Source organism: Helianthus annuus, chromosome 17 (assembly GCF_002127325.2).
Source record: "Helianthus annuus cultivar XRQ/B chromosome 17, HanXRQr2.0-SUNRISE, whole genome shotgun sequence".
NCBI classification, from domain to species: Eukaryota; Viridiplantae; Streptophyta; class Magnoliopsida; order Asterales; family Asteraceae; genus Helianthus; species Helianthus annuus.
The window spans coordinates 17,181,855-17,207,651 of record NC_035449.2 but is presented as its reverse complement, the minus strand read 5'-3'; the positions used below and the strand labels follow the sequence as shown (position 1 = coordinate 17,207,651).

The 25,797-nt window shown below is 34.9% G+C and overlaps 4 protein-coding genes across 4 annotated transcripts; 2 read left to right on the top strand and 2 right to left on the bottom strand.

The window, feature by feature from the left end:
• The first annotated feature begins 4,364 nt into the window (after positions 1-4,364).
• LOC110939560 lies at positions 4,365-8,320 on the top strand. Its single transcript, XM_022181116.2, has 14 exons — positions 4,365-4,576; positions 5,031-5,104; positions 5,221-5,298; positions 5,367-5,445; positions 5,548-5,609; positions 5,724-5,825; positions 5,933-6,022; positions 6,113-6,187; positions 6,282-6,314; positions 6,407-6,487; positions 6,635-6,682; positions 7,391-7,453; positions 7,644-7,691; positions 7,778-8,320. The coding sequence occupies exons 1-14, from the start codon at positions 4,534-4,536 to the stop codon at positions 7,937-7,939; spliced, it is 1,038 nt and encodes a 345-aa protein (XP_022036808.1). The 5' UTR covers positions 4,365-4,533; the 3' UTR covers positions 7,940-8,320.
• Positions 8,321-9,493: 1,173 nt separating this feature from the next.
• On the top strand, positions 9,494-10,570 carry LOC110939516 (serine proteinase stubble-like). Its single transcript, XM_022181078.2, has 3 exons — positions 9,494-9,992; positions 10,097-10,231; positions 10,313-10,570. Exons 1-3 carry the CDS (start codon positions 9,549-9,551, stop codon positions 10,442-10,444), a joined length of 711 nt encoding a protein of 236 aa, XP_022036770.1. The 5' UTR covers positions 9,494-9,548; the 3' UTR covers positions 10,445-10,570.
• A 479-nt stretch (positions 10,571-11,049) lies between these two features.
• Positions 11,050-12,094, bottom strand: LOC110938385 (AP2/ERF and B3 domain-containing transcription factor At1g50680). The gene has a single exon (XM_022180752.1). The coding sequence runs from the start codon at positions 12,061-12,063 to the stop codon at positions 11,170-11,172; it is 894 nt and encodes a 297-aa protein (XP_022036444.1). The 5' UTR covers positions 12,064-12,094; the 3' UTR covers positions 11,050-11,169.
• Positions 12,095-18,716: 6,622 nt separating this feature from the next.
• Positions 18,717-19,502, bottom strand: LOC110939558 (pre-mRNA-splicing factor syf2). Its single transcript, XM_022181114.2, has one exon. It carries the CDS (start codon positions 19,408-19,410, stop codon positions 18,841-18,843), a length of 570 nt encoding a protein of 189 aa, XP_022036806.1. The 5' UTR covers positions 19,411-19,502; the 3' UTR covers positions 18,717-18,840.
• Positions 19,503-25,797: the final 6,295 nt, after the last annotated feature.

Sequence of the window (25,797 nt, the reverse complement as noted above, 5' to 3'; positions counted from 1 at the left end):
GAAGTAGAAGGTACAAGCACAATTAACAACGGTCTCGCCTCTTTTAAAAAAATTAACAACGGTCAAGAATATCTAAATTTGCTCAATCATTCACTTAGAGCATCCACAATAAGGGGATATTTTGGTGTTTTTAGGGAGAGAGAAAGTGATGTGGAGGAGAGAGGGTGTGAGGTGGAGGAGAGAGGGTGTGAAGATGTTTGTGAGGAAAAATGAGAAAAAATGAATGGATGTGAATTATGTGAGTGTAGAGAGGAGAGAGAGAAAAAATGTGTTTGTGAGAGGGGCAAGTGAGAGAAATGCTCTCATTGGTTAGGCAGGTGCCACATTAGCACCAAAAAACATCACCTAAAAACATCTCTATTGGTGATGCTCTTATGGATGTGGATGAGGATAAGTGATTAAATAATTACTGAGTTTTAACTTTTAACTCATGTTTTGGTTACGAAATTCGATATATCTTTCACACTAATGTATCAAGTCTCCACAACTGGTATGGGTTGTATGTTAATTTCTCTAATTACTATCGTATTGTCTCAATTGAAGCCATAGTTCATACTTCTTATGTTATATAGCGAATAGTGATAAATAACGGGCACTATTTTATAAATAGCGATACACTAGAAAAAAAATCATAAAAATTTTATATGTATATTATATCAAAATACCCTGGTATATATGCTATTTTACATGTATATTTAATAAAAATCTAAAATCCAGCTAATTTATAGCTATGTTTAATTGCTATTTATATTTAAAAAAAACAAAAAAAGGAGTCGCAATTTTCGCTATTAATCGGTACAACCCTAACGGCGACACTATACCTATACGCTACGTAGCGCGCTATAGCGATCGCTATGATCGCTATTGACAACTATGATTGAAGGTCTACTTTCCACTTTCTTCACTTTAATTCATCAGGTAATTCATCTTTTGCAGAGTAATTTCAAAGTTTATTGTTGTAGTTGCAGAATTGATAAGTTTATTAGTTAAACGCCGATTCTTCATTATAAGAGAGGTGGGGGCGGTCCGTTATTCCAGCGTGATACACAAAAACAACGCGTGATAAACAAACAATTCCCACCGCCACTCAAGAAGTTTAACGCGTGATTTCTTCAACGCGTGATGAATTTTATGTTGGTTGGGGGGAAATTGTTGGGTGTGGTGGTGAGTGATGACCATTGCCACTAAAAAAGGTTGTGAGTGATGGAAAAATGGTTGATGACATGACGGAACTTGATTGGGTGCTTGTGAGTGATGGAATTCTATCACTAGTGACCACCCCCACTCCCCTAAGAGGATAATTGATGAAGTTTGTTGTTGTAGTTGTAGAATTGTTGTAGTTGCAGAATTGAGAAGTTCATTTTGCAGCCATGGATATGGATAAGGAGGAGATCTAGTGAAAAAAGGAGTTGAACTTGAACCAATGTAGTCAGGATCAAATCTTTGATGATTAGGTGGTGAAATATTATCTTTAAAAGTGAAATTAGGGCGAAAGAATGAAAAAAAAGAGTCTCACTGGTTGTTTAATCATGATGAAAGAAGATGAAGTTTGATCATCAAGAATCTGGTTGTGTGTTGCAAAGAGTTATAAAAAGATGGACTTTCGCACTTTTGGTCCCTGGACGGTATTATAATCATTTAACCAGTTCTTTAACATTGAAGTAACAGACGTTTGCCCTAGGGACCTAATGGCAAGCAATCGACAACCACAGGACCAGACTGTTGATTTTTTCAAATGAGGGTTGAACCTGTGATTGGGTGTAAACACAGAAGAGACTCAAAATTGTACTTTACTCTTCATTTTATAACCTATTGTGAATGTAAATGTAAATAGGGCATGGAATTCAGGTATCTATTTTCTACTGCAGTTAAAGTGGTAGTTGTTTTCATTTTAATTGACGTATAATATTCTAACTAGATATATATTTTAAAAAGAACTATTTTATGTAGTTTTTTTTTCATGAAAACAAGAACTTTTTCCATTAATTTTTATAGATACACCCTCTAAAATGGGGTAAATTAGTCTTTTAATCAACAATTGTATTTTAGTCCCTTATCTTATTACACTTAAATCCCTAAGTTTTAACAAAATTTTGGATAAGTAGTTACATTTTCCCCCTCCACAACAAATGTCATATCTTGTAAACTATAATGGTTTACAAAATCTAGAGGTACCATGACGACCTACTCATTTTTGTCGACGTTTAAATAGTTGTATTGATCAGTATTGACTTGTGAATTAAAATGTACAAGTAGACGATGCATTAGTGTACAAGTGATTAAAGCAATGTGTCCTATCATATTTCAACATGCCCGAGACTCTCTATGTTGTTATCATTATTATTATTATCAATTTAATAATATTGTTTTTGTATTATTATTTATACTATATTATAAGACATGAGAGATGTGCATTTTAAGATACCTAAAAGGTGAGTTAGGATCCTGTAAAAAAGGCCCAAAGTGTAAGAAAGGTAAGAAAGAATCTCAGCCATTAGATTTTTTGATCTAATGGTTGAGATTAATAGAGACCAAATTGCAAAATATTTTTGTTAATTTGGACTGAATTGAAATATATAGGGGCAATTGTGTCTTTTTATCTTCATTTTGTAAATCAAATCCCTGTAATTTCGTTCTCTCTCTCTCTCTCATACGATCACAATTTCTCTCTCTCTTTTTTCTTCCATATTCAATCAATCGGAAGATCAAATACGACAGCGGCAGCGGCGGTGGTGGTGGTGATGCGAGCGGCAGTGGTGGTGGTGGTGCGAGCGGCAGCGGCAGTGGTGGTGGTTCGAGCGGCAGCGGCGGTGGTGGTGCTGGATCGGTGGTGGTGGTGCCGGAAGTGGCAGTGGTGGTGGTCGTGCGATCTCTCTCTCTACATCGAACGGTGCCGAAAGCGGAGAAGATGATACAGAGGTGTTATATTCTTTTACTGAATGGTATTATTTTCTTTTCTTTTCTGAATGGTGTTTTTTTTCTTTTCTGAAAGGTGTTATTTTTTTTCATTAATGGTGTTTTTTTTTTCATTAATGGTGTTTTCTGAATGGTGTTATTTTCTTTTCTGAATGGTGTTTTTTTTCTTTTCTGAATGGTGTTATTTTCTTTTCTGAATGGTGGGTTTTTATTTTCTTTTCTGAATGGTGTTATTTTTCTTTTCTGAATGGTGTTATTTTCTTTACTGAATGGTGTTATATTCTTTACTGAATGGTGTTATATACTCACTGAATGGTGTTATATACTGCTGAATGGTGTTATATAATTATTGAATGGTGTTATATATGTGCTGAATGGTGGTTGCAATGTTATTCGTAGTGTTTTTTAGAGATCTTTAAAAAAAAACCCGTTCCTATAATTAAGGTGGCGGTTATGGTAAGTTTTTAATTAATTGAATTAGTTATAAAATTACTTGTTTACCCTTTTGAATTAATTTTGGTGGAGGACACATGTCATCTCCATAATATTTCTCACATTTCTCACACTTTTAACCTTTTTTACAATAACCTTACCCCCTAAAAAGTAACATTTTTTTCTGTCTTTAATGCATAATGTAAAACCTAAAATGAAGGTAAATTAGTCTTTCACACACTAATTATACTTTAATCTTCTTATCTTAATTACACTTTAATTACCTAATCTTTAACAAAATTATAGATAATTAGTTACTAGTAGGGTGCCTGCGTGATGCGGCGGAGGCCACACTTTGCATTGTGGCACTCGTTTCTGGTAGTTTTTTAATTCGTATAATATTTATGATAGCATTATTGTGGTGGATATATGTCATAAGTGTTACACATGTCTAGTAATTGTTAAATTTAGAATTTAAATTATCAATTCCCTCAAGAAATCATTAATGCAATAAAGTAACACACGAATAAAAGAAATAAGGCTTAAACGTAAATAAAAGTTATATAAAAGTAGCACACGATTGAAAGTTATAAAAGTTACACATATCTGGGGTTATAACATGCGAACTTGCCATAGCCTACGCTTCGTATGTTAAGTCATTTTGTATACTACACTTTTTCTCTCTCTCTAAATATATAATTTTTATGTAATATTTTTTTGTCGACTAATAAATGCGAAAAAAAGCGAACTGGTTTGGAACGGAAACTGAAACCGAACCGAAATTGGGCAAAAAAACCGACTCTCAAACTGGTGTCGAACCGAAACCAACCCTCAAACTGGTTCAACCCCAAAATAACACGCAAAACCGGTTTGGAATCGGCTTGAAACCGAAAAGAAAGAAAACCCAATTCGGCTATGGTTAGAGAAAAATAGGTTTGGGCCTATGACGAGGTCCGAGTGGGCTTGTGTACAGGGTTGATGATTGATATACGCAATTCACTATTTTTCACCAAACAAAACGTGTAATAAAAAAATAATATATTTCGTCACTGTTGTTGGGGGATCAATCACGACACGAGCTAGGGTTTGTTTATGCTTCTTCTTTATTCTCCAAATCTACAGTCTCCAATAATATGATCACAGTTTTCGCATAACAATCCCATTCGCGTGATCGATTTGTACACCATGGCTCTTCCTCTTGGGAAGCTCACAATAATTATCGGAGCAGGTATCTTCATGTTAACTTTTTCATCATTAATTAGATTCATTGAATGTAATTGTGTCAGCGGAAGTTACAAAATTTGCGTTTTTTGCATTTTGTTTATTGCAGCTAGGGTTTGATTTGAATTAGGCTTTTTTACATTATGTGAAATTATGTCTTTAATGTGTTAATTTAATTAATTATGTGTTGTGTGAATTAAATGGGCTCAATGCAATGTTATAAGTGATATTGGCCTATTAATCTGCTAGTAGATACTTCACAGGCTGTAAATTGTTTGATTTGAATTAGTTGCCAACTGTGTGCGACTAATTTCTATAGAACCGCGGGGTCGAAAACGTATATACCCAAAAATTTCTATACGACAACTACATATATAACACTACTGAGCGAAAAGTCCCCCCCCCCCTTTCAAAGCTGCGCCATTGGTGTGCGTTATCTTAATGTTATATTTGCATTGCAGGCCTTGTTGGGTCGGTTCTTGCTAAAGAAGGTCGCATGCCCGGTGTTTCTGATTTGTTTTCTGGTGCTTCTAAAGTAAGCATTCTCTTTTCCAGTTAACTATTTGTTTAGTTGTTCTCTATGTTATGTCATATAATAAATTTATATGTATACAGCTTATTATAAGTCTTTTCTATTTTCTTTCTGTGTAGGTACTTAAACTAATTAGTCATGATGAGAAACCTGCGTCATCAAAAACAAAACCACTCAACGACTCGTTGTTAGCACAGGTTTGAATGCTCGTTTTACACGTATATGCTTAAATTACGGGATTGTTGTCTTATATTTCTTTAAACAGGTCAATAGCCTAAGGCAGGAGCTGCAACTTCTGGCGTCAAATAGACCTGTTACTATTGTCACCTCTAGTGGTTCAGGAGGTTTGTTTTTGCACTACACATTAGTTTTATCAACATTACAGTTTTTTGCTTTTGTATTACGGCTGCTCCTCCTTAATACTTGGTATATTTTTATTCTTGCAGGAAACAAATACGGTGTCGTTATCATTATTGCTGTTGTAGGATATGGTTATGTTTGGTGGAAGGTAATATTAAGAAGCTGATGTCAACTTTGAAATTTGCTTGTTAATTTCTATTTTTATATTTGAAGAGTGTGCTGAATTATATTTAAATACTATTTTGTCTTTTTTTGATATCAGGGCTGGAAACTTCCTGATATGATGTTTGCTACAAAGCGTAGTTTATCTGATGCAACAAATGCTGTGGCTAAACAACTAGAGACTGTCTACTCTTCACTAGCGGTATTCCGTTAATTTGTTTATTATTAGTTATTCAGCGAATACATAAACTGGATTTTATAAAACCTTTCGTGTTTGATCTAGTTAAGGTTCCTGTTTATGTTGTTTAGGCTACCAAGCGACATCTTTCTTCAAGAATCGACCGTGTTGATTGTAGTTTAGATGAGGTTGCAGAAATTACTGCTTCTACAAAAGACGAGGTAGTTAGAAAGAAAGGTTACATTAATTATTAAGATACTCAACATTACATTGATTTTTGGAATATTTCGTTGAAAAAAAAAAAATTGTAGGTTTCTGCAATACGTGGAAAAACAAAAGTGTTTTCCGAGGATGTTCAATCTATACATAACAAAGTTTACACTCTGGTATGTGGTTTTTATCCCTTATTTTTTGTGTCTCTTTAAAATTGCTTATTTATGTTTTTTTTTGTCATGTTTTAATAATTTACTGTTGTTACAGGAGAGTAAGCTGAGTATGTTTGAATTGAAGCAGGTAATTTTTTTTTGTAGCGTAAAATTTATATAGAAAGTGATGGCAAAGTTATTATATGCTTTGCTCAAACAGTTAAATTGACATGTGTGCAGGATGAAACAAACTTAGGAGTGAAGAGGTTGATACACACTGCCATATCAATGGAAAATCAGGCACCGAGTAATAGTCTTATGGTAAAATACTTATTCTTAATTACATGGCAAAGATCCATTTTTCTCTAACACTCTGATTACATTATTCTTAATTTCTTTTGTTTGTTCCAACTTAGTGAGAAATTTATTTGTACTTTCTTTTAATCCCTGTTTTTTCTTCTCTTGTAGGGAAGCCAATCCAGTTCATCGAAGCCAGCTCTTGAATTGCCACATAGGGTAAACTTCTATCTCGTTTATTTTTTTTATTTCTTTTACTCTTGCCTTATTTCAATGCAATCTGCATATAGAGGTGGCAGTGTCAGACGGTTTCCATTAGGGTTGAAAATGGTTGATTTCTAGTACGGGTCGTAAAAGACTGGGTTTGGGTTGGAGATTCTTATGCTCTGACAGATAGAGAGAGAGAGACTGTTGTTTTTATGAAACCTTATGTATGTAAGAAATAATTAATGTGTTAACTATGACCCCACAAAAAGATAGTATGATAATAATGTGACTTTTGGATAAAACCATTTACAAGGTTGTATGCTCTGCCTTGTTCTTGGTTTTGCTAAATTTGTTTGATCAGGGGCGGTTCTTAGAAGAGCTGTGGCAGGGCCACGGCCCGGGCAAGTTTTTCGGCCGTAGTGCTAATTTTCCGCATTTCGATCGAAATTTTTTATATATACTATGTTTGGCCCGGGCTTGACCAGGTTTTTTTTAGTGCCCGTGTCTTTCGGCCCTGGCATGTTCAACGGGCAAGATCCGCCACTATGTTTGATATGACCTGATTTAAAATTAATACAGTGCAAATCGAAGCATTCATTTGTCGAATAATCACATCTAACCGCGTATATTGGGTTGGGGTTATATATACGATGAACAAAAAACAATGATTAACTACAGTTATTGATGCCGGTTATCTTACTCATCTATTTCTCGTTGCAGGCTATGTCTCTGCCACCAGTTCAAATTGAGGAACTACAAGCATCACCCCCTTTGTCTCCCAAGGTACCTCTTTCTTTCTACTCTTGTATAATGGTAGACTTTAATATTTGCTCATTACTAGACGCGTTTTTAGTTCTAGCTAAAAGAAGAATCCTTATTCCTTAACACATAATGTTACGGTACTAGTATTTTTTTCGTAACCTTAGTTTAACACATTTTCTATAAAAAGGGACTAATGAGTTCCATCTTTCAGGCTAAGCGACCTTTGGAAACTGCTGTCTCTGCCGCCTCTGGCTTAAAGGTTATTCTTGGGCTTGTGAAATTTGGAGAATACATATTTCTTTTTTCTTTTTTATAATTTGGTATTACGGAAATTATGTGTTGCAGGTTCTTCACGACGTGCCTGAAGAAGCTAAAACCACTCCCCGAGCATCAAACAAGCTGAACATTACAGAAGAAGGAAGCTCGAACTCTAGTAGTGTGTTAGGTCGGACATTTTCTGGTATCAGTTCTGTTTTCTCACTTGGCCGTCCTCCAAATAGACAGTAACGAAGCTCGTCCATTTTTTTTACCGATCTGAACCGGAACTTGAACATATATTTTTGTAATTAATAGAAAGAAGGAAAAAGCCTTTGGTTAAGTGGGAGGGTAGTTCGGGCTTTGTTTAGTAAGGGGTTTGGCGGATGGGAAACTGGTTACATAATCTTAAACTAGAAATTCTGTGTAGTTTTGAGATTATGATGGAATCCAGTTTTTTTGGGGATTTTGTTGTTTCGAGTTTGAATTATCCAGTCGCATCTTCTGAAGGATGTCTATGGTTGGTTGGTCGGTCGGTCATTCATTAGTGTTACCCAACCATTGAAACATAAGGAACTGGTTTGATCACAAAACTTTAAGGTGTATAATTAATAAATGTTTCTTTTATCTTTACGGTTATTGATGTTTAATCTTATAGAACAAAGTGTGTGGTTGATTGTTAAAGATTGGACTGAACATTCTAGTTGGGATTATTTAGCAGTATAAGTTGGATTGTGGGATGTTTTTTTGTGAAATTGAATGTAGTAACTAAAATCGACCCTAATAAACAATAAATTTTATATTTGGTTATACTTTTTCTTTTTCTTTTGTATTTTTATATACAGTTTCCCATAATCAAACTGTAATTTAAAGAGTGTTGTTTACTAGTTTTCATGTTTTTAAGACATTTCTAGTATCTACCAATGTGGCTAGCTTCATTCAAACAAATTCTATATGATCACACTTTGATTGTTTTGGTCAGTTATGATTTACTTTTCTGTTGTCAAGATTGTTAACTATGGTTTTAGAAAACTAAACGGATAATTGGTTAAGTTGATCGGACTAGCCAAATGGTTTGTCGTTTGGAGCACTATTTACGGAATTAAGTTTTTTAACGGAGGTGCAAAAAAAAAAAAAATAAAAAAAAAAAAAAAAAAATAATAATAATAATAATAATAATAATAATAATAATAATATTTTAAAGGTGGGTCGTAGTATTCAAAAGTGGGTTTGATATTAGTCAACCACCTCTAAGTGGGATTATTAAAATCTAATTCACTTTTTTGAATATGTAATTATATTTAGGAATATTTTGCCGTTAGTTGTCAGCAGTCCCAACTTCAAAAATAACCACGGACAGTCTCAACTATTTACATATTGGCCTCCAATAGACCTTGACTAACAGAACCCTAACTCATGTATCTGTTTATACGGTGCAGTCTTCGGTTTTGAATTTAGTTCAATTTCGGTATCGGTACTATGCACTACTGGACTTTTATAGTACCGTACCATACATGTACTGACCGAACATATACAATACAATATTTGCTTTTAGTTTAAGCTAAAGTTCAGTATCGATACTGTGTAGTTCAGTACCAGTTTAATACGACAGAAGTATTGATCTCATCCCTAATTATAACTAGTTAATATGAAATGCCCGATTAACGCTTGTTCACATTTTTTCTTCCCCATTTAATTCTTTTACCTAATAAAAAATTATACATCACCCTATTTATAATGGACTGGATTTGTTAAATTCTATAAAGTCAAGGGCATGTATGTAATTCACTATCAAGTATAAGTATGCATTGAAACAAGAGTTTGTTAGACGCGCATAAACAAACACAAACCGTAATTCAAAATGAGCAACGATCACCAATACCCTCATCCACCCACCACCACCGGCGAACTCCACCGTCAGCCACCACCATCCACCGATGGAACCACCACAAAATCACTTCCCCACACCCACACCCACACCCCATCTCCATCCACCCCTGGATCACTGCTTGCCGCCGCTTTCGGGCGTGCAATCTTTAACATCCCACAAACTTCTTTCCAAGAAGCTGCAGCCACCACCACCACCACCACCACCACACCTCCCAATATCCCGACAAACAACCCGCTTCGCCGGACCCTTTCTGACCCCATTACTATAGATTATAAAGCAACCCAAGAACCCAAGAAGATCACACCACTTCGCAGATCACTTTCTGACACAAGTGAGTTTCAACTACCCAAGAAAGCCCCAAGAGTTTCCTCATCGCCGCAGTCATCATCCCGAAAACATAGTCCCCAATCCGAGGTTCGTATAGTTTTTAATATCTAAGGAAAATTACATCGAAACAGAAGGCCAACTGGCAAAAAGCAACTAACCATTTGTTGTTTAAATGTTTTATTTGTGAATAGAGATTGAGAAAGATTGGAGATATGGTTAAAGAGATTGAGCATAGGTGTTGGGAGATTATGAGGGAAGAAGAAGGTGTTGAAGAGGAGGATGCTAAGACCAATGTTAGATCTAATCCTACTGAGCCTCAGCCACAGGTATGGATTCTTGTTTCTTATAATAAGATGAAAAGAAAAGAAGAAGATGGAGTGATGAATGTTAATGTTGTTTGTTTGTAGGGTCAGGAGGAATGTGTAGCGGTTGAGCGGTTGAAGAATGGGGATTTGAAGTTTGAGTTGGGTTGCTCATGTGGTAAGAAGTTTGAAATGTTGATTGAGCACAATGGGTATTGTTTCTACAGATTGACTTAGTTTGATTGCAGTTGGTTTTGATGATACATAGATACAAGAATTGTAATTGTTGACTCTCTGTTTATGTTTGAAATGGATTGCAAGTCCTTTTAAGTCATGCTTTGAACCTAAGGTCAATGAGATATATTGTTTGGTTGGTTCTTACAAGGCTAATCACAGTTTGGCAACCGAACCGCTAGGGGATTGTTCGGGTTCCTGTTCAGTGCGGTTTGATCGGTTGGGTTGTAATCTGGCTTGATAGATAACAAATTCAAGCATTTTCAAATGCAACCTGTTGATACACAAAAAACTCGGAATCTAAAATATTTAGAATTATTTACATAAAAAATGTTAGCCTATAATGGCCCGTCTGTATATACGACCGTGGTCTTTATGCTCATGTATGTTTTGGACGCTTTTGAACATAATGTTGGCGGTCGGTACACAGTCGCACCATACCGCCCGTTCAGCTGCTAATGCCTTGGATCTTTTGAGACAATATATGCAAACTTCTGTCCATATGGTTTTGAATATAACTTATTTAATAACTTTTTTTTTTGAACGGTAAGATTCTATGATTAATAACTTATTTAATAACTAAGTATAACTTTATGTTGTAGATTGAATATTATCATAACCGCCAAAAAAGGCCCTAACATAGATTGATACACCAAAACATAGATATATAAATGCTGCTAAACAAACTCATATGTCCTCAAAATCAAAACAAGCATTAAAACATCTTGTCATTGAATTATCTGGACACCAAAAAGCTTCAATCCATGAACCTTTACATTGCTTGTTTCCATTATTTGATCATCCATCTTGCATTCATCCTTAAAACTCTCTTCTTCTTCTTCTTCTTCCGCACCAAGTTTCAAACTCGCTCCCTTATGGCTCGTAGACGTACACGTGTCAATCACCCAGAACCCCATATTAGGCATTTCAAGATTCTCTTGATAATAAAAAGTGATCTTGTCTTTTGGCATAAGTTTCTTATCTTTCACAAACTGATTCCACCCCCTTGTGAACACAAAACTTTGACTACTTTTCCAATAACAATACCTAAACTTCCACAACCTCTTTTTAGTATCATAAAAAGAAAGAGTCACCTCATCATTAGCAAACCCTTGTGCCACGTCATCCGGAACCGGCGGAAAATATCTGACAGCGTATTTCTTAGGTATCACCAACCTATTAAGCTTACCAACATCACTTGGTGTCAACTCCTTTTGAAAAAGAACCCTACAAGAAAACCCTAAATTCCCCTTTTCAACTATACTATCATTCTCTCTATCTTTTTTCAGCCTTTGGTAATCATCAAACTTTGCTTGATATGACCCATCTTTGATCATAGCTAGAATTGTTTCCATGCTATAATGACTTTGGAAACTTGCTTCTAGAAGAGTTGACTTGGTCAACGGGAAGTTTCTTGGAGCATCAGCACTTCTAAGCTTCATTGATGCCCTATCATATGCTATAGCAGCATCTATTTCAGACTTGAATGTTCCTAACCATATACGTTGGTTATTTGTGTATATTTGAGCACCCCAGTTTCCATTCTGTTGTGGAACCACCCCTTTGTATTTTTGTAAATAACCGACGTAATTCGCGTAACGCGATTCCATATACTTCTCCATTATATCACAAGTATTCAAACTCCTTCTCTTAATTTTTTTCCCTGTAAAGAATAATGGCATACTCATAAAACTAGTTAATTAGTGAAGCATAAAACATAATAAATGCATGTACATACATGCATGTAAATTCTAAATCAAAAGTTTATCTTTTAATCATGATTAAAATTCATGTTTTCTAGTATTTAACATCGTAAAACTCTTATTATCGATCGATAATCGATTATACTTCTATTAAATAGTTAATCATGATACAAGATTAGTTTTATATAGAGATAAGTAATTAGAATGTTTTAAAGCAAACAGAAGGAATACAACACATATAATGAAATCAATAATATTGTAACACAACATATAAGAAAAAAATAGATTATACTTTTATAAAAAAAATAAGAAACACTTAAACTCTTGAAGAACATAAATCTGTAAAATCTGGATTATTTGCAACTAACCTCTGCTGGTATCTGAATAAGCTGGGAAGAAGATGATATTGACTTTAGGGTGAAGAAATATATATATAAGGAGGGGAAAATTAAAGAATTCAAGAAAAGAAATTGGAGTAATTTATGGAATTAATCTGTAAAAAAGATTGCCAAAATTAGTTTCTAAAAACAATCGGACGCCATTTTTATAATAGATCTTTCAATCAAGAAATATGATTACACATAAATATTTTCCTGTGAATTTATGATGATTGGTATGGATTTTGTTTGTAAATTTTACATGAAATCTATTATTTTCTTGAAAAGATTTTTGTATTTATAACGGCTAGTTATGACTTACGAGTCTATTTTTGTACATAGATTCACTAATGATCCGACAGTTAAAAAAATTTTAATCAGTTACATATACGTATACATGTAAGTATCGTTGTATTAGCTTGTGAAAGAAGTATGAACCCCTGAAATTTTGTGTATTTGCCTTATTTGATTTATGTATTTATTTATTTAACAATCTCATTATTTTCAACAACTTTCTCTTAATAAACCTATTTGACTAACATGATTCTGCACCTTGATTTACGGAATTTTAAGAAATTTACCGTGTTCATAGATTAAATATTTTCGGGCCCAATCGAGTTTAGTCCCTGAATTGGTATAGCCATTAATGCGATCTAATTAATTGAGTATAGCCATTAATGCTATGTAATGTATTTAGGCTTTCAATTGACAAAACCCCTTTACTTTTGTTTGGGTATGCCATGGATTGCATTCTTTAGCACATTGAGTACCTGGCAAGGATGAAAACAGTGTATTTTACATTTATGTTTAATAAGTAATTTTTTTTGGTGGGTAATTGTTTTATAATTGTTGTACGTATTGTTTGTTTTTAAAAGTTATAAAGTTGTTGATATTAGTTGTAATTAAAAAATATAGAGTGTCTTTTGTAAACAAAAGTTGTATTAAAAATAAAGTATTTTTTTAATGTAAACTATGGAAAAACATTTTTTATCGAGTACCGGTACAATACCACCAATACCTTGTTGATACGGTACCGAACCAATACCGACAGAACAAAATTGGTACTATTATTGATATTTATTTTTATGGTTTTCGGTTTTGGTATTGCAGCTTGCATTTTTGTTGGTAACTAGTCAAATTACAACTTGAATTTGCGTTTACTTGGTAACGTGTCAGATTGAAGATTGTACGGTAACAAGCCAGATTGCAAATTGTGTTTCTTCCCGTGGGCAAACCTCCTAGCTAGAAATGTCACGTCTCTACTAATTTATTTGGGTGTAATAAATTAATATTAGGAATCTTCTCGGTGATGATCCTCGCCCTGTAAACCGCATGGAGCTTGAGTCGCTAGAAAGGCACCTAGATACACCTCCTAAGCTGAGTATCTTAACATTTTCGTCTATCTATTATCGATCAAGTTAAGTGAGCATGTTTACTGCAAATGCTGATAAATGTTACATATATACAAATGCTAAAGATTCTATTCATGTTGGATTTCATATCTCAAAAGATGTTATGAGGACATTTTTTTTAACGGCAAATGTTATTTTCCTACTTCACACCAATAAATTTAAGTTACTCCCTTGCTCAGGTTTGTGTTGGAAATCAGACCCTTGATCAAACACACAAACACGGTATTAACGAACTGTTCGACTCTTTTTAGTATTTATCAATGAGAGCACACTAATACAATAACCTTAACCCCTATTTATACTAAAGTTGTTCTAGTCCTAACCCGACTTAAACTCTATTTAATTAAATAAACTAATTAACATACTAGATAAACATATCTAATTCAAACCAATAATTAACTCTAAAACAATTCATCAAGAATTATATATAACCCTTTTTATCTTTATCTCCTAATTCAAGATTAAGTCTTCATTCTCCCCCTTATTCTTGAATTGGACTCGTTTCTTAACATCCGCATCATTATAGACAACTTCAATCCCTTGACCAAGTTTGATATCCCTCTTCCCGGGTCACAAGAACCTCGCTGTTCTTAACCACCGATCTAAGAAAAAAACAAGCCTCCTCGCCTCTACCGGTTTTATTCTTTCCTTGCTAGACGCGACAATATAGAAAGCCTCCTTGCTTTGATGAATCTTCTTCCGTCCGTCTGTCCGCAAATTCCGGTCGGATACTTCAACTAAAAAGAACAACCTACACCAGTTTTTCTGTTCTTATCGTTGGCAGGAAGAAAAGGGTCTTGATCTAATTTAGATTGAAAAATTGTTAATGCTATAAAGTTTTTCTGTTGATTGAATATTCTTTGTGATTTTGTTGTTTCATAAGCTTTTGTGCCACTTTCTACATCACTGCATGAAGCTATCACAAAAAGAATAATACCAATAGAAGAAATGGCAGGCATGGATGTTCTTTGTAGTGACAAAACTGGGACTTTGACACTGAACAAGCTTTCTGTTGACAAAGATCTTATAAAGGTTACTTGATCGGCATGATATGTATGTAAATATTAATCATGTTGATAAAACATACCACACAATGTGGTTTCTTTTTACATTTGTATAAACTTAATACAATTCTTTATCGGTATCCATATAAGATTTTAGGCGAACTATAATATCCTTAAAAAAAATCCTCTTACCCATCGTCCAGATGACACATGGCAATCATCTACACGTTTACAAAAGGGCCAACTACAACACCCTCATTTTTATGATTAACATGTACCATTAGAAGGGTAGATAGGATGATTTTTCGGAGAAAATATCATTTCTTATGCTTTGAGTTGAGATATCCCCTGTCATTTTATATTCCCCTTCAACAGATCAGATGGATAAGGTTAAAAGATTTAGATAGAATGAAAATGGGTCAAAAGTTGGCTCAAGTGTAAAATGCATGAACATGTTGATTCTTTGATTATAAAAAAAGATTTACACTGTAGTAGTATTCTTTAGAATACCATTTTAACACATTAGTTATAATTATGTAAATGGCTGAAATAGAAAGGACAAATGGTGCTACTGGTGGCCCAATCCAACCAATTCTATTAGACCGCCCGGTATGGGCCTCGTCTCCCCCCGTCGCCTCCATCCCAGGTCGTTGCGCACCGTCCCCGGTTGCTCCGTCGCGTCGCTGCCGGCCTCTCCAAGACGTTGGAGACGAGCCAATGTGGTGGGGCCCCACTGACTTCTCTCTCTCTCCCCCTTTATTATATATTATATTATATTGATTTTTATTGTGGGGTTGGGTAGTCTTCCACACCCTTGGGTAGTCCCCAAGGGGATGGTCCTCCACCCTTTGTGAGGTGGCGCCTATATGACGGGTGATCTCTTTGGGAACTAACCTTGCAAAAAGTTTACTTATAAGTTAGTTATAAGTTTAAAGCATTTATTTTATCTTTGTTCTTTTTTGTCCCAGTACAATGAGATGAGTTAGGGGCATTTACATACACAATTTACATTTTAATCGATGCCGCCCTTGAGGTAACCCACAGGAACGCTAAGGCTTTGATATCCCCCATTAGTTTAAAGACCTGATACACCTTGTTTTTGAAAATTGTATCATTTCGAGCCAACCATAGAGACCAACATACAGCGGCCACCACCGAATAAATTGCCTTCTTCTTGTTTTCTGTTATCCGGAGACTTCCAACGAATTCCAAAAGCTCCACCACGCTTAAAAGGAACCTCGGAAGAGGAATTTTTAGCCAAAGAGAAACCGCAGTCCACACTTGCTGAGCGAATTCACAAGTAATCAAAAGATGATCTGCGGATTCGAGGGCTCCACTGCACATGACACATCGATCAGAAGGTAGTTGCACCCTCCTCTTGATTAAGGCCTCCCTAGTAGGTATTCGGTCCAACACCACTCTCCATAAAAAACAATTTATTTTTTTTTGGGATCCAACTGATCCACTTCAGGTGTTTTGTTTCCTGAATTTTTTGGATGCTATCGAGTTCCCGCCTTAAGTCGCACACCTGAAACTCCACACTTAGTCCACCTGAATCCCATAACCAAGCGTCTGGTCTGTCTTCAATCTTTTGATTTTCCAACAGTTGGACGAGTGCAACCATTTCAGCGGTAGCAATTGAGTCGTTTGACGCCTCCACGCTGCCCAAATTCCATGAGATGCAGCCCATGACAATTGAGTATTTCTGTCGTACTGTGCAGTATTTGGCTCGCTCGAGGGTAAAGAGGCGCGGAAATAGTTCCCGTAATGGAATATTGCTAGCCCAATTATCCAACCAGAAGTATGTTTTCTCACCATTTCCTAGACAAATCTTCAGTCTATTTTTTATATTAATCAAGTTGTTCTCCGACTTTCGACCCATGTTTACAATACTTTTCCAAACCCCACCAATCGAGCTTTTTAGAGGGATAAAGGAAGGAAGTTTTGCACCTTGATGTATAGCTGATATGACTCGCGCCCAAAGTTGTGACGGCTCGTTTTTGAATCTAACATTCCACTTCACCATAAGTGCTTTGTTTGTAGAAGCGAAACTTCCAATGCCCAACCCCCCTTGTTCTATCGGCGCAACCACTTTGAACCAAGGCGCCCAACAAATTTTGTTGTTGTCAAGGCACCCGCCCCATAGAAATTTACGTCTAATTTTTTCCAGCCTTTTAAGTATTTCTACCGGGGCATTGAAAAGCGAGAAATAGTATGTGGGAAGATTACCTAGCACGGCTTTTATCAATGTCACCCTCCCGCCAAAAGATAGCGTTCTTCAGGGGCGGATTTAGAGGGGTTTACCGGGTTCCTAGGAACCCAGTCGATTTGGAAAAAAACGTTTTTTTGGTAGTGTAAACGTTGTATGATTTGGAAAAAAAACGTTTTTTTTTGTAGTGTAAACCTTGTATGATTTGGAAAAAGGAACCCAGTGAAAAAACTGGCTGGATCCGCCATTGGCGTTCTTGCTTTCCAAAGGGAGAGTTTGTTTTCGAAACGCTCCACAACGGGCCTCCAATTTTTTACTAGCCCCATGTTGGCTCCCACCGGGAGGCCAAGGTAGATAAACGGAAGAGTTCCCGCTTTGCACTCAAGAGTGGATGCCATGCGAGAAATTTCCACATTTTCAATACCTACACCGTACACCAAACTTTTCGAGAAGTTGACTTTTAAACCTGATGCTAAATGAAAGCATCTAAGTATCCGTGTGTGATTTTAGGTTGTAGTTGTGTTTCTTGTTATATTTTCCTCTTTTATCTTCTGTGTACTCTTTTTCATGTTTGAGCATCTTGCTTAAGCATGTTTTCCTTGTTTTATAAAATTGCCGCCTTTCAAAAAAAAACATACACAATTTACATGACTTAGGGGCATTTACATACTTTTAATTTTCCTCATTATAATCACTTGATCTAAAATACATCGAATGTTGATGAGATTTTTTTATCTTTATATTATTTATGGATGAATTATAATTACTTGACCTAGATAAGTAGATATATAAAGCCATCACCATTTTGGTGGGGTGGTATCTCTTCGGGAGAGAATAAGGTTCAATTCCTGGCATGGCGTATATTTGGTGTAATTTAAAAGTGGGGATTATGTAACCTTTGTCGTTCAAAAAAAAGTAGTTATATCGAATGTCGATGAGATTTATTTTAACTTTATATTACGGATGGATGATTGTGTATTTATGTTTTTATGTTTATTTTTTCATTTTTACTTAACCAAAATGATTTTTGTTACCAATATATTTTGAATATTGAAGTTCAAAATTTGAAAAAAAAATATGTTTGGGCTCCCCTAGGTTAGTAGGTGCACTTTGCTCCACTATCAAAACCGTGAATTTTGTCAAATCGAGACTACTCATATAAGTTTGTCTAATCTAATATATTTTTTTTATAGGTTCATTCATGTTGTTATGTTGTTAATTATAATAAATCAACGTAACCCTCCCACAGTATTAAACTAGTTGAAGTCAGTTGAGAGCTTCTGGTTTCAGCTTTTAAGCCAGCTGGTTCATTTTTAGCAGCCAATTTCTTGGCCTCAGCAATAAACTTGAAGCAAGATTCAGAACATTCATGGTACGGACGGATTCGACGAATTTCTGCAATCCGGATGTACTCCGGTTTTACCAGTCATCTTTTTCGGCTGTATATTCCTTGGAATATCGGAAGAAGAGTGCCGGAAACCCTCGCGATTAGATCCGTTTGTGTATTAGCTTCTGACCCAATAAGAAATTAACTAAATATACAAATTTTTTTAATACCAAAATACACAAGTTGCTATCATTGCTTAAAACTTATAATATCTGCTTACAATCCACTAACGAAAGGGCACACGACGAGCATTCAACTATTGTTACACATGAAAAGTATGAAAGAAACGCAAACAACTTGGAATCAATCAAGCAAAGCAGTTCCTCTCGAGATTGTTCTTGATCTCGAGCGTGTATTTACCAAACGCGCGTTCAATCTTCCTATTGAAATGCTCGTTACGGTCATTAATAGAGTCGATGTCCTTCTCTTCATGAAATCTTCTTCTCCTACTAAACGCTTTCCTCTTCTCATCTTTGTCCCTGAGCTCCTTCACCATCCTTTCAATCTTATCCTCTGAAACTTTAGGCGCCTTTCCATATTCCAGACTTGAAGCTTCTCTGTAAAATTCAGGAACTGCTTCCTTCATTCTGTTGTATTCATCAAGATCAACTTCAATCTTCTTTGTCCTTTTCTTGTGCGCATCATACAAGGTTTTCTGATTAAACACTTCCCAACCAGCTGGAGCAGGTTCCTTCTTCCGTTTTTTGTACTTTGTTTCTGCCATCTGCTGCGTATCTAACATATATGCTTCTTTCATATCCAACCTGTTTGCATCTAGAAGTTTCTTGATCTTCTTCTTCCTCTCATCCAACCACTTTTGTTTTGAAATTCCCCTCGACTCTTGTGGACCTTCCATTCTTTTCTTTTCTGCCACCATGGCACTTTGATTGGCTTTCCTTGCCTACGGCTCGGATGTCGGCTGGTTATTCTCCCCAGTCGATCTTGAGTCAACGAATTAACGGCTGGTTGACGCTCAATGAGACACAGTAATACAATAACCCTAACTCTCTATTTATACTAAACTTGTTCTAGTCCTAATCCAACTCAAACTCTATTTAATTAAATAAACTAATTAACCAACTAGATAGATAAACCTATTTAATTCAAACAAATAATTATCCCTGAAACAATTCATCAAGAATTATCTATAACCCTTTTTATCTTTATCTCTTAATTCAATATATTCAAAAATTGATATGACAAACCAACAACAAAATCAGCTCAACCCAGGCCCACTTTACATACCAGGTAAGCCCGATAAGATCCAAATGAAAGGAATACTTTGATGAAATTAATAATGCTTTTCTTTTTTATGAATCAGAAGACAATAAAACAGAATTGATATTGGATAAAAGAAAACCGTTATCATATGGCTAGATGGACAGAACGAGTTGGGAAACAGGTCTAGAATTTATGCGTTAACTAGGTTAGAGCCCACGTGTACACGTGGTTTAACAAATAAAAATACTTTGAATTTGTTTGGTTTTAATTAAAATAATAAAAATAATTTTAATATAAATAAAATAAACTTAAAAACCCATATGATAGGTAAAAAAAATACAACGAATAATTCAGGTTTCACTAAAAAAATTTAGTACACCACATTGGTTGTCTTATTTGTAATATTCTCATTGTTATCTAATTTGAATGTTTAATGGTCTTGATTGAAACTAAAATTAAACGTGCATAAAAGAAAGTTGCATATACATACATAAGTCTAATGACAAAGTGGAAGTATCTCAGCTCGTTTGTCGCTCGGTTGTCGCATCCCCTTACCATATGGAAGTATACGATATCGCCTATAAAAGCAACCAATTAAAAATGATTAATTTGTAAAAATAACTAACAATAAAAAAATTCTAAACAAAATAATCTCATATGGATTACGCCTACCAACTTTAGTCCTTATATATTTATTTTATTATTACTTATATTTTATTGATATTTTTACATTAAAAGTCTAAAACGTTAGTAAAGCCATTAGTTATTTACATGTTTATTTTATTATAACTGAATTTTATTAATCTCTACTATAAAGCAAAGACATGATAAATATAAATAGAAAACAAAATGGTAAAAGATAAAGCTTATGGATTAAAATAATATATTTTTTATTTGAGATATAATCTATATCTATTTATTTAGGGTAAAGGATAAAAAGATAAAATTCATGTATTAAAATAATATTTCTTTTATTTAAATCTTATTAAAAAAATATTAACTATATCTTTAGGAGGGAAAAAATAATTGAGATCAACTCATAAAATGCCATGTGTCCTCATGTGATTTACTTTATTATATGTATAGATATTGGACAATTTGTCATGTTTTATTGGTTTGACCCGCTATTACTTTTTTTAATCCAAGTTTTAAAATGTTTTGTTCATAATTATAATTAGTGTGCTAATTATGATTACAAAATTTATGAAAAAAAAATAATGGTGTTATATTTTTTGAATAAAACGATATAAGATTTATGCATTAACAATAACTAGCTTATAACCCCGTGTATTACACGGGTTAAATGACGAAAACATATAAATTATAAACTTGTATATAATCCTTATTAATAAATGACTTATTTAGATAAAATAGTAAAACAAAAGAACCAGAGGCGGACTTATAGTATTATTAGGGATAGCACGGGCTACCCCTCAAACTCGTCTCCGTAGTGTAAAAATACCCCTTAACTCCATTTCTGTAGTGTAAAAATACTCCTCAACTCCGTTTTCGTTATATAAAGGATACCCCTGATCCTAAAAAAATTTAGGATACCCCTAGCTTTTTGGGCTAGTTCCGCTTATATTTTCGCTATTCAAAATAATTTTCTAAGTTTTCACTTCTCTTTTAAGATACTACAATCCATTTTATTATGTCTTCAAAAGAAGTAACGCTAAAAAATAAAAAATAATGATCATAAAATTGTAAGTATTTTTAAAAATAATTATAAGTTATGAGGTTAAATGAATTGTAATTAAATTCTACTATGTATATTAATGATATAATAAATACTTTGATATAAATACTACTTTTAGATATATGGATCATGAGACAAAATACGAATATCATCATAATGAGCGGTTAGAGACTCATGACGTTAAACTTTTTGATTTTGGATTCAAATGGTTAAAACCACTAAAACATAGGGACTCAAAAAGTAATTTACTATTAATTAAATTTGAAACTATACGTTTGATCTCTAAATATATTAAATAATATTATACTTATTATATTATTTGATACATTTATATTTGTTATAGATAATTATTAATTAAATTTGAATTTATACGTTTATCTCTAACTATATTAATTAATATTATATTATATTTGTATATAAAAATTAATATGTAACACTATTATTAAAAGGGAGGAGGCACCAGAGAGTGACACGTGTACAAAACGATTTTTGTTTATTAGTATAGGAAGATTAAGGTATAGAATTTGAGTTCGGAAAAAATAAAGCATGAACAAAACACAGAATGCTTGGTTTTAATCAAAACCTTTGATCGTTTTTTATTAATAAACATAAAGCACACCATTACAATGATTATGGTATAGAATTTGAGTTTAGAAAAAAATGTGATTGATCGGAAGTGTAGTGATAGTGTGATGAGTGTCTCATCCACGCTAGATTACCAAGGGCCTCCTGGTTTAATGGCATGGGTGTGATAGTTAATGCTTGAGATCTCAAGAGGTCTCAAGTTTGAGACCTGACTCAATAGAATTTTTCTACAACGGTTGATATTCCGTCTTAGGAAGTCCAATATGTTGTTGAAAAAAAGTTAACCACTTGATTATTAGCCCAACAATAATCTTAGGCAAGTTTAGCATCTATGACCCACTTCGGATATGTTTGACAAAAGTAGGTGGTGGCTGGTAATTGGAAGCTGGTGGCTGAAAGATAGTTGCTGTAGCTTTTTAGATATATTTAGGTGTTTGGCAGAGTAGCTGGAGCTTTTAATAAGAGTTAACTGTCATTTTCGTCCCTGTGGTTTGGTCACTTTGGCCATTTCAGTCCATTTTTCAAAAATGCATCATTTTCCTCCCCGACGTTCTAGAAAGGTGCCATTTCAGTCCAAAAATCATAACCCAGTTAAGTCGGTTTGTAAATAAGGACTGATTGTGTAAATTTGTAACATAAAGGACCATTTAAGTAAAATGTATAAATATTAATATAATTATATAATATATAATATAAAAACACCACCACCACTAGCCCTGCCACCACCACCACTCCGCTGCCACCACCACCACCACCGCCACCACAGCCGTTGCTACCACCACCACCACCACCACCGTCACCACCATCGCCGCCACCGCCACCACCGCCACCACAGCCACTGCCACCACTCTCTCTCTACTCCCCCTCTATCTATGCTCTGCAATCACCACCACCATCACCTTTACCTCTCTACTCCGGTGACCAGAGTAAATCCGGTCATCTGACACCCCACACCCCCACGAACCAAACTAACCACACACCCCTCCACATCTCACAGATCAGACGAGAGAGGGAGAAAGTCGGAGAGAGAGAGAGAGATAACGACGAGAGAGAGAGAGAAGGAGGCGGGAGAGAGAACCGGCGACGGTGGGGGTGCCGTTTTTCCGGTGAGTTGCAGGCGGCGGCAGTGGTGATGAAGGTCTAATGATGATGATGAAGATCGCGATGATGATGATGATGATGATGATGAAGGTCGATGATGATCGATGATGATGATAACAGATGATGACGATGATGACGTTGATGGTGGTGGCAGTGGCTGTGGTGGCGGTGGTGGCAGTGGCTGTGATGGCGGTGGTGGCTGTGGTGGCGGTGGTGGTGGTGGCGGTGGTGGTGGTGGCAGCGGCTGTGGTGGCGGTGGTGGTGGCGGTGGCAGCGGCAGCGGAGTGGTGGTGGTGGCAGGGCTAGTGGTGGTGGTGTTTTTATATTATATATTTTATAATTATATTAATATTTATACATTTTACTTAAATGGTCCTTTATGTTACAAATTTACACAATCAGTCCTTATTTACAAACCGACTTAACTGGGTTATGATTTTTGGACTGAAATGGCACCTTTCTAGAACGTCGGGGAGGAAAATGACGCATTTTTGAAAAATGGACTGAAATGGCCAAAGTGACCAAACCACAGGGATGAAAATGGCAGTTAACTCTTTTAATAAAATGACCAAATTGGACATAACTAAAAAACATAATACGAAACGTAATTACACACACACATATATATAAGTTCTTTCTCAAATAAATAAAACATGGTCGTTTTCAATTAAATAAAAACATAGTCATTGATAAATAGTTGAGGCTATCTTTGTTTAAAAGATAAATAAGAAATTGATTTTTCGTTATCTTTAGAAAAAAATTTAAAAAGTTGGTGTATTAAAAAAAGTTCATGATTTTTAAAGGTTAAAGTAGTCATTTTTCTCTAATAGGTTGTAGCTCCTTCTAAACGCTATTAGTGTAAGCGTTCAATCAAAAGCTTCAAGCTTTTAACCTAAAAATTTTAAGCTATTTCAACCAAACAAGTCTTTTTATTAACTATAAATTTTTTTTAAAGCTTAAACATGAAAGTTAATAAAAGCTCCTAAAAGCTCTATGCAAAATACTCCTCATCATAGATGATTGTTGTCTTTCTAGATAATCTTTTATTATTAAACGTTTTCAACTCCTTTAAGATAAAAACCCCAATCCAAATCAACTCCTTTTTTTTACTAGAAAACATGTCATTAATTACAGGTGCCCAACAGATCCATCAACAACCACAAAAGCATGAATGCAAGTATGCAACTATGCAAGGAAGGATGATCATATCGACTTTGTGGGCGTATACCATTACTTTAATCAAGAGAAACCTTCCCGTTATTTTCCAAACTTTTTCTAAGGTTGTATACCATGTTTTATATGATGGAAAAACAATTTAAACATTTTGAATATATTAAAACACAAGATTATATTATTTTCAAATTATCAGTTAGTGTTAAAATAAGTAGCACATGTTAATTCATGTTGCAACATATTTTGTTACTTGTTATAAAGTTGTTATAATGTTCTAACTGATATTGTGAGATGTATGCAGCACTTTATATTCTTGAAGGGCTAAGTTGTAATATTCTGAGGGGTTAAGTGTACAACTGAAGACTTGAAGGTTGATACTTAAAATGAAGATATTTTTGATATAAAAGGGGCTTCAACAGTGAACTCGTGTTACAATCTGGAAGTTTCTTTCTCTTTCATCTCTCCGGCGATTAGGGTTTGGTTGATTCAGATCATTTTGAAGATCTGTGATGTTTGTGGTTGTTTGATCTCTTGTGAGATCTATTCTGTATTGTTGGTTTGTATAGATCAACTGATATACATCAGTTGATCATCTTCTTTGTTGTATTGTTTCAGATCTCATCATTTGTGAGATCTAGGGTTTCTGGGGGGGGGGTGTTTTCTGGTTTGGGAAATAATAAAAGTTTTGGTCACCTTTTGTCGCTATTTCTTTGTTGTTCTTGGTTTATTGTGATCATCATACCATTTTACATGGTATCAGAGCTTAAAGAAGCTCTTGATCTTGTTTGTTTTTCGGCTGTTTTTTTATTATCTCTGATTATTGATTGATCTTGGGTTATTTTTGAAGGTTTCTTATCTCAGAAACTGTTATCTTGTGAGTCATCATAGATCTGAAGATTTGGAAACCCTAAACTAGGGTTGTGGTGTTTGGTTGGAGATACCTGCTGTTATTGAAGATTCGTGTTGGTCTCTGTAACCCTAGAAGGATACAGAGCAAACTGACCGGGTATATTTGGTTTCTTGTCTTCTGATCTGTAACTATAGCCCTAAGTGAAGGTTGTAGTTCTGATCCGCTTGGAGTTTATTGCACCCTCTGTAAGATTGTTTCATTCTGTCTTTAATTTTTTTGTTGTTGGTTGAATAGTTGAAGTCGGGGTAGTGAGGACCGGCACCATTGATTGATTGTTGTTATTGATTATCTGTATTTGTTTTTTTTTTACTGATAGTCAGTGGCTTCTGAGTTATGACATGTCCAGGCACCTGTGAGTGATGAACCTGGAATCTTGACACTGACTCAGTTTCGCCTGTGTGTGAGTGTATTATTGTCTGTTATTGTTTGTGACTGTTATCTGTTGGTATTTGTTCTGTATTCTGTGTGTATTTGCTGATTCATTGTGATTGTGTTCTTGATTGTTATCTGTTGATAACTGTTCTGTATTCTGTTTGTGTGTATTGATTGATTGACTGAAAATGACTGGTGGTATTGAT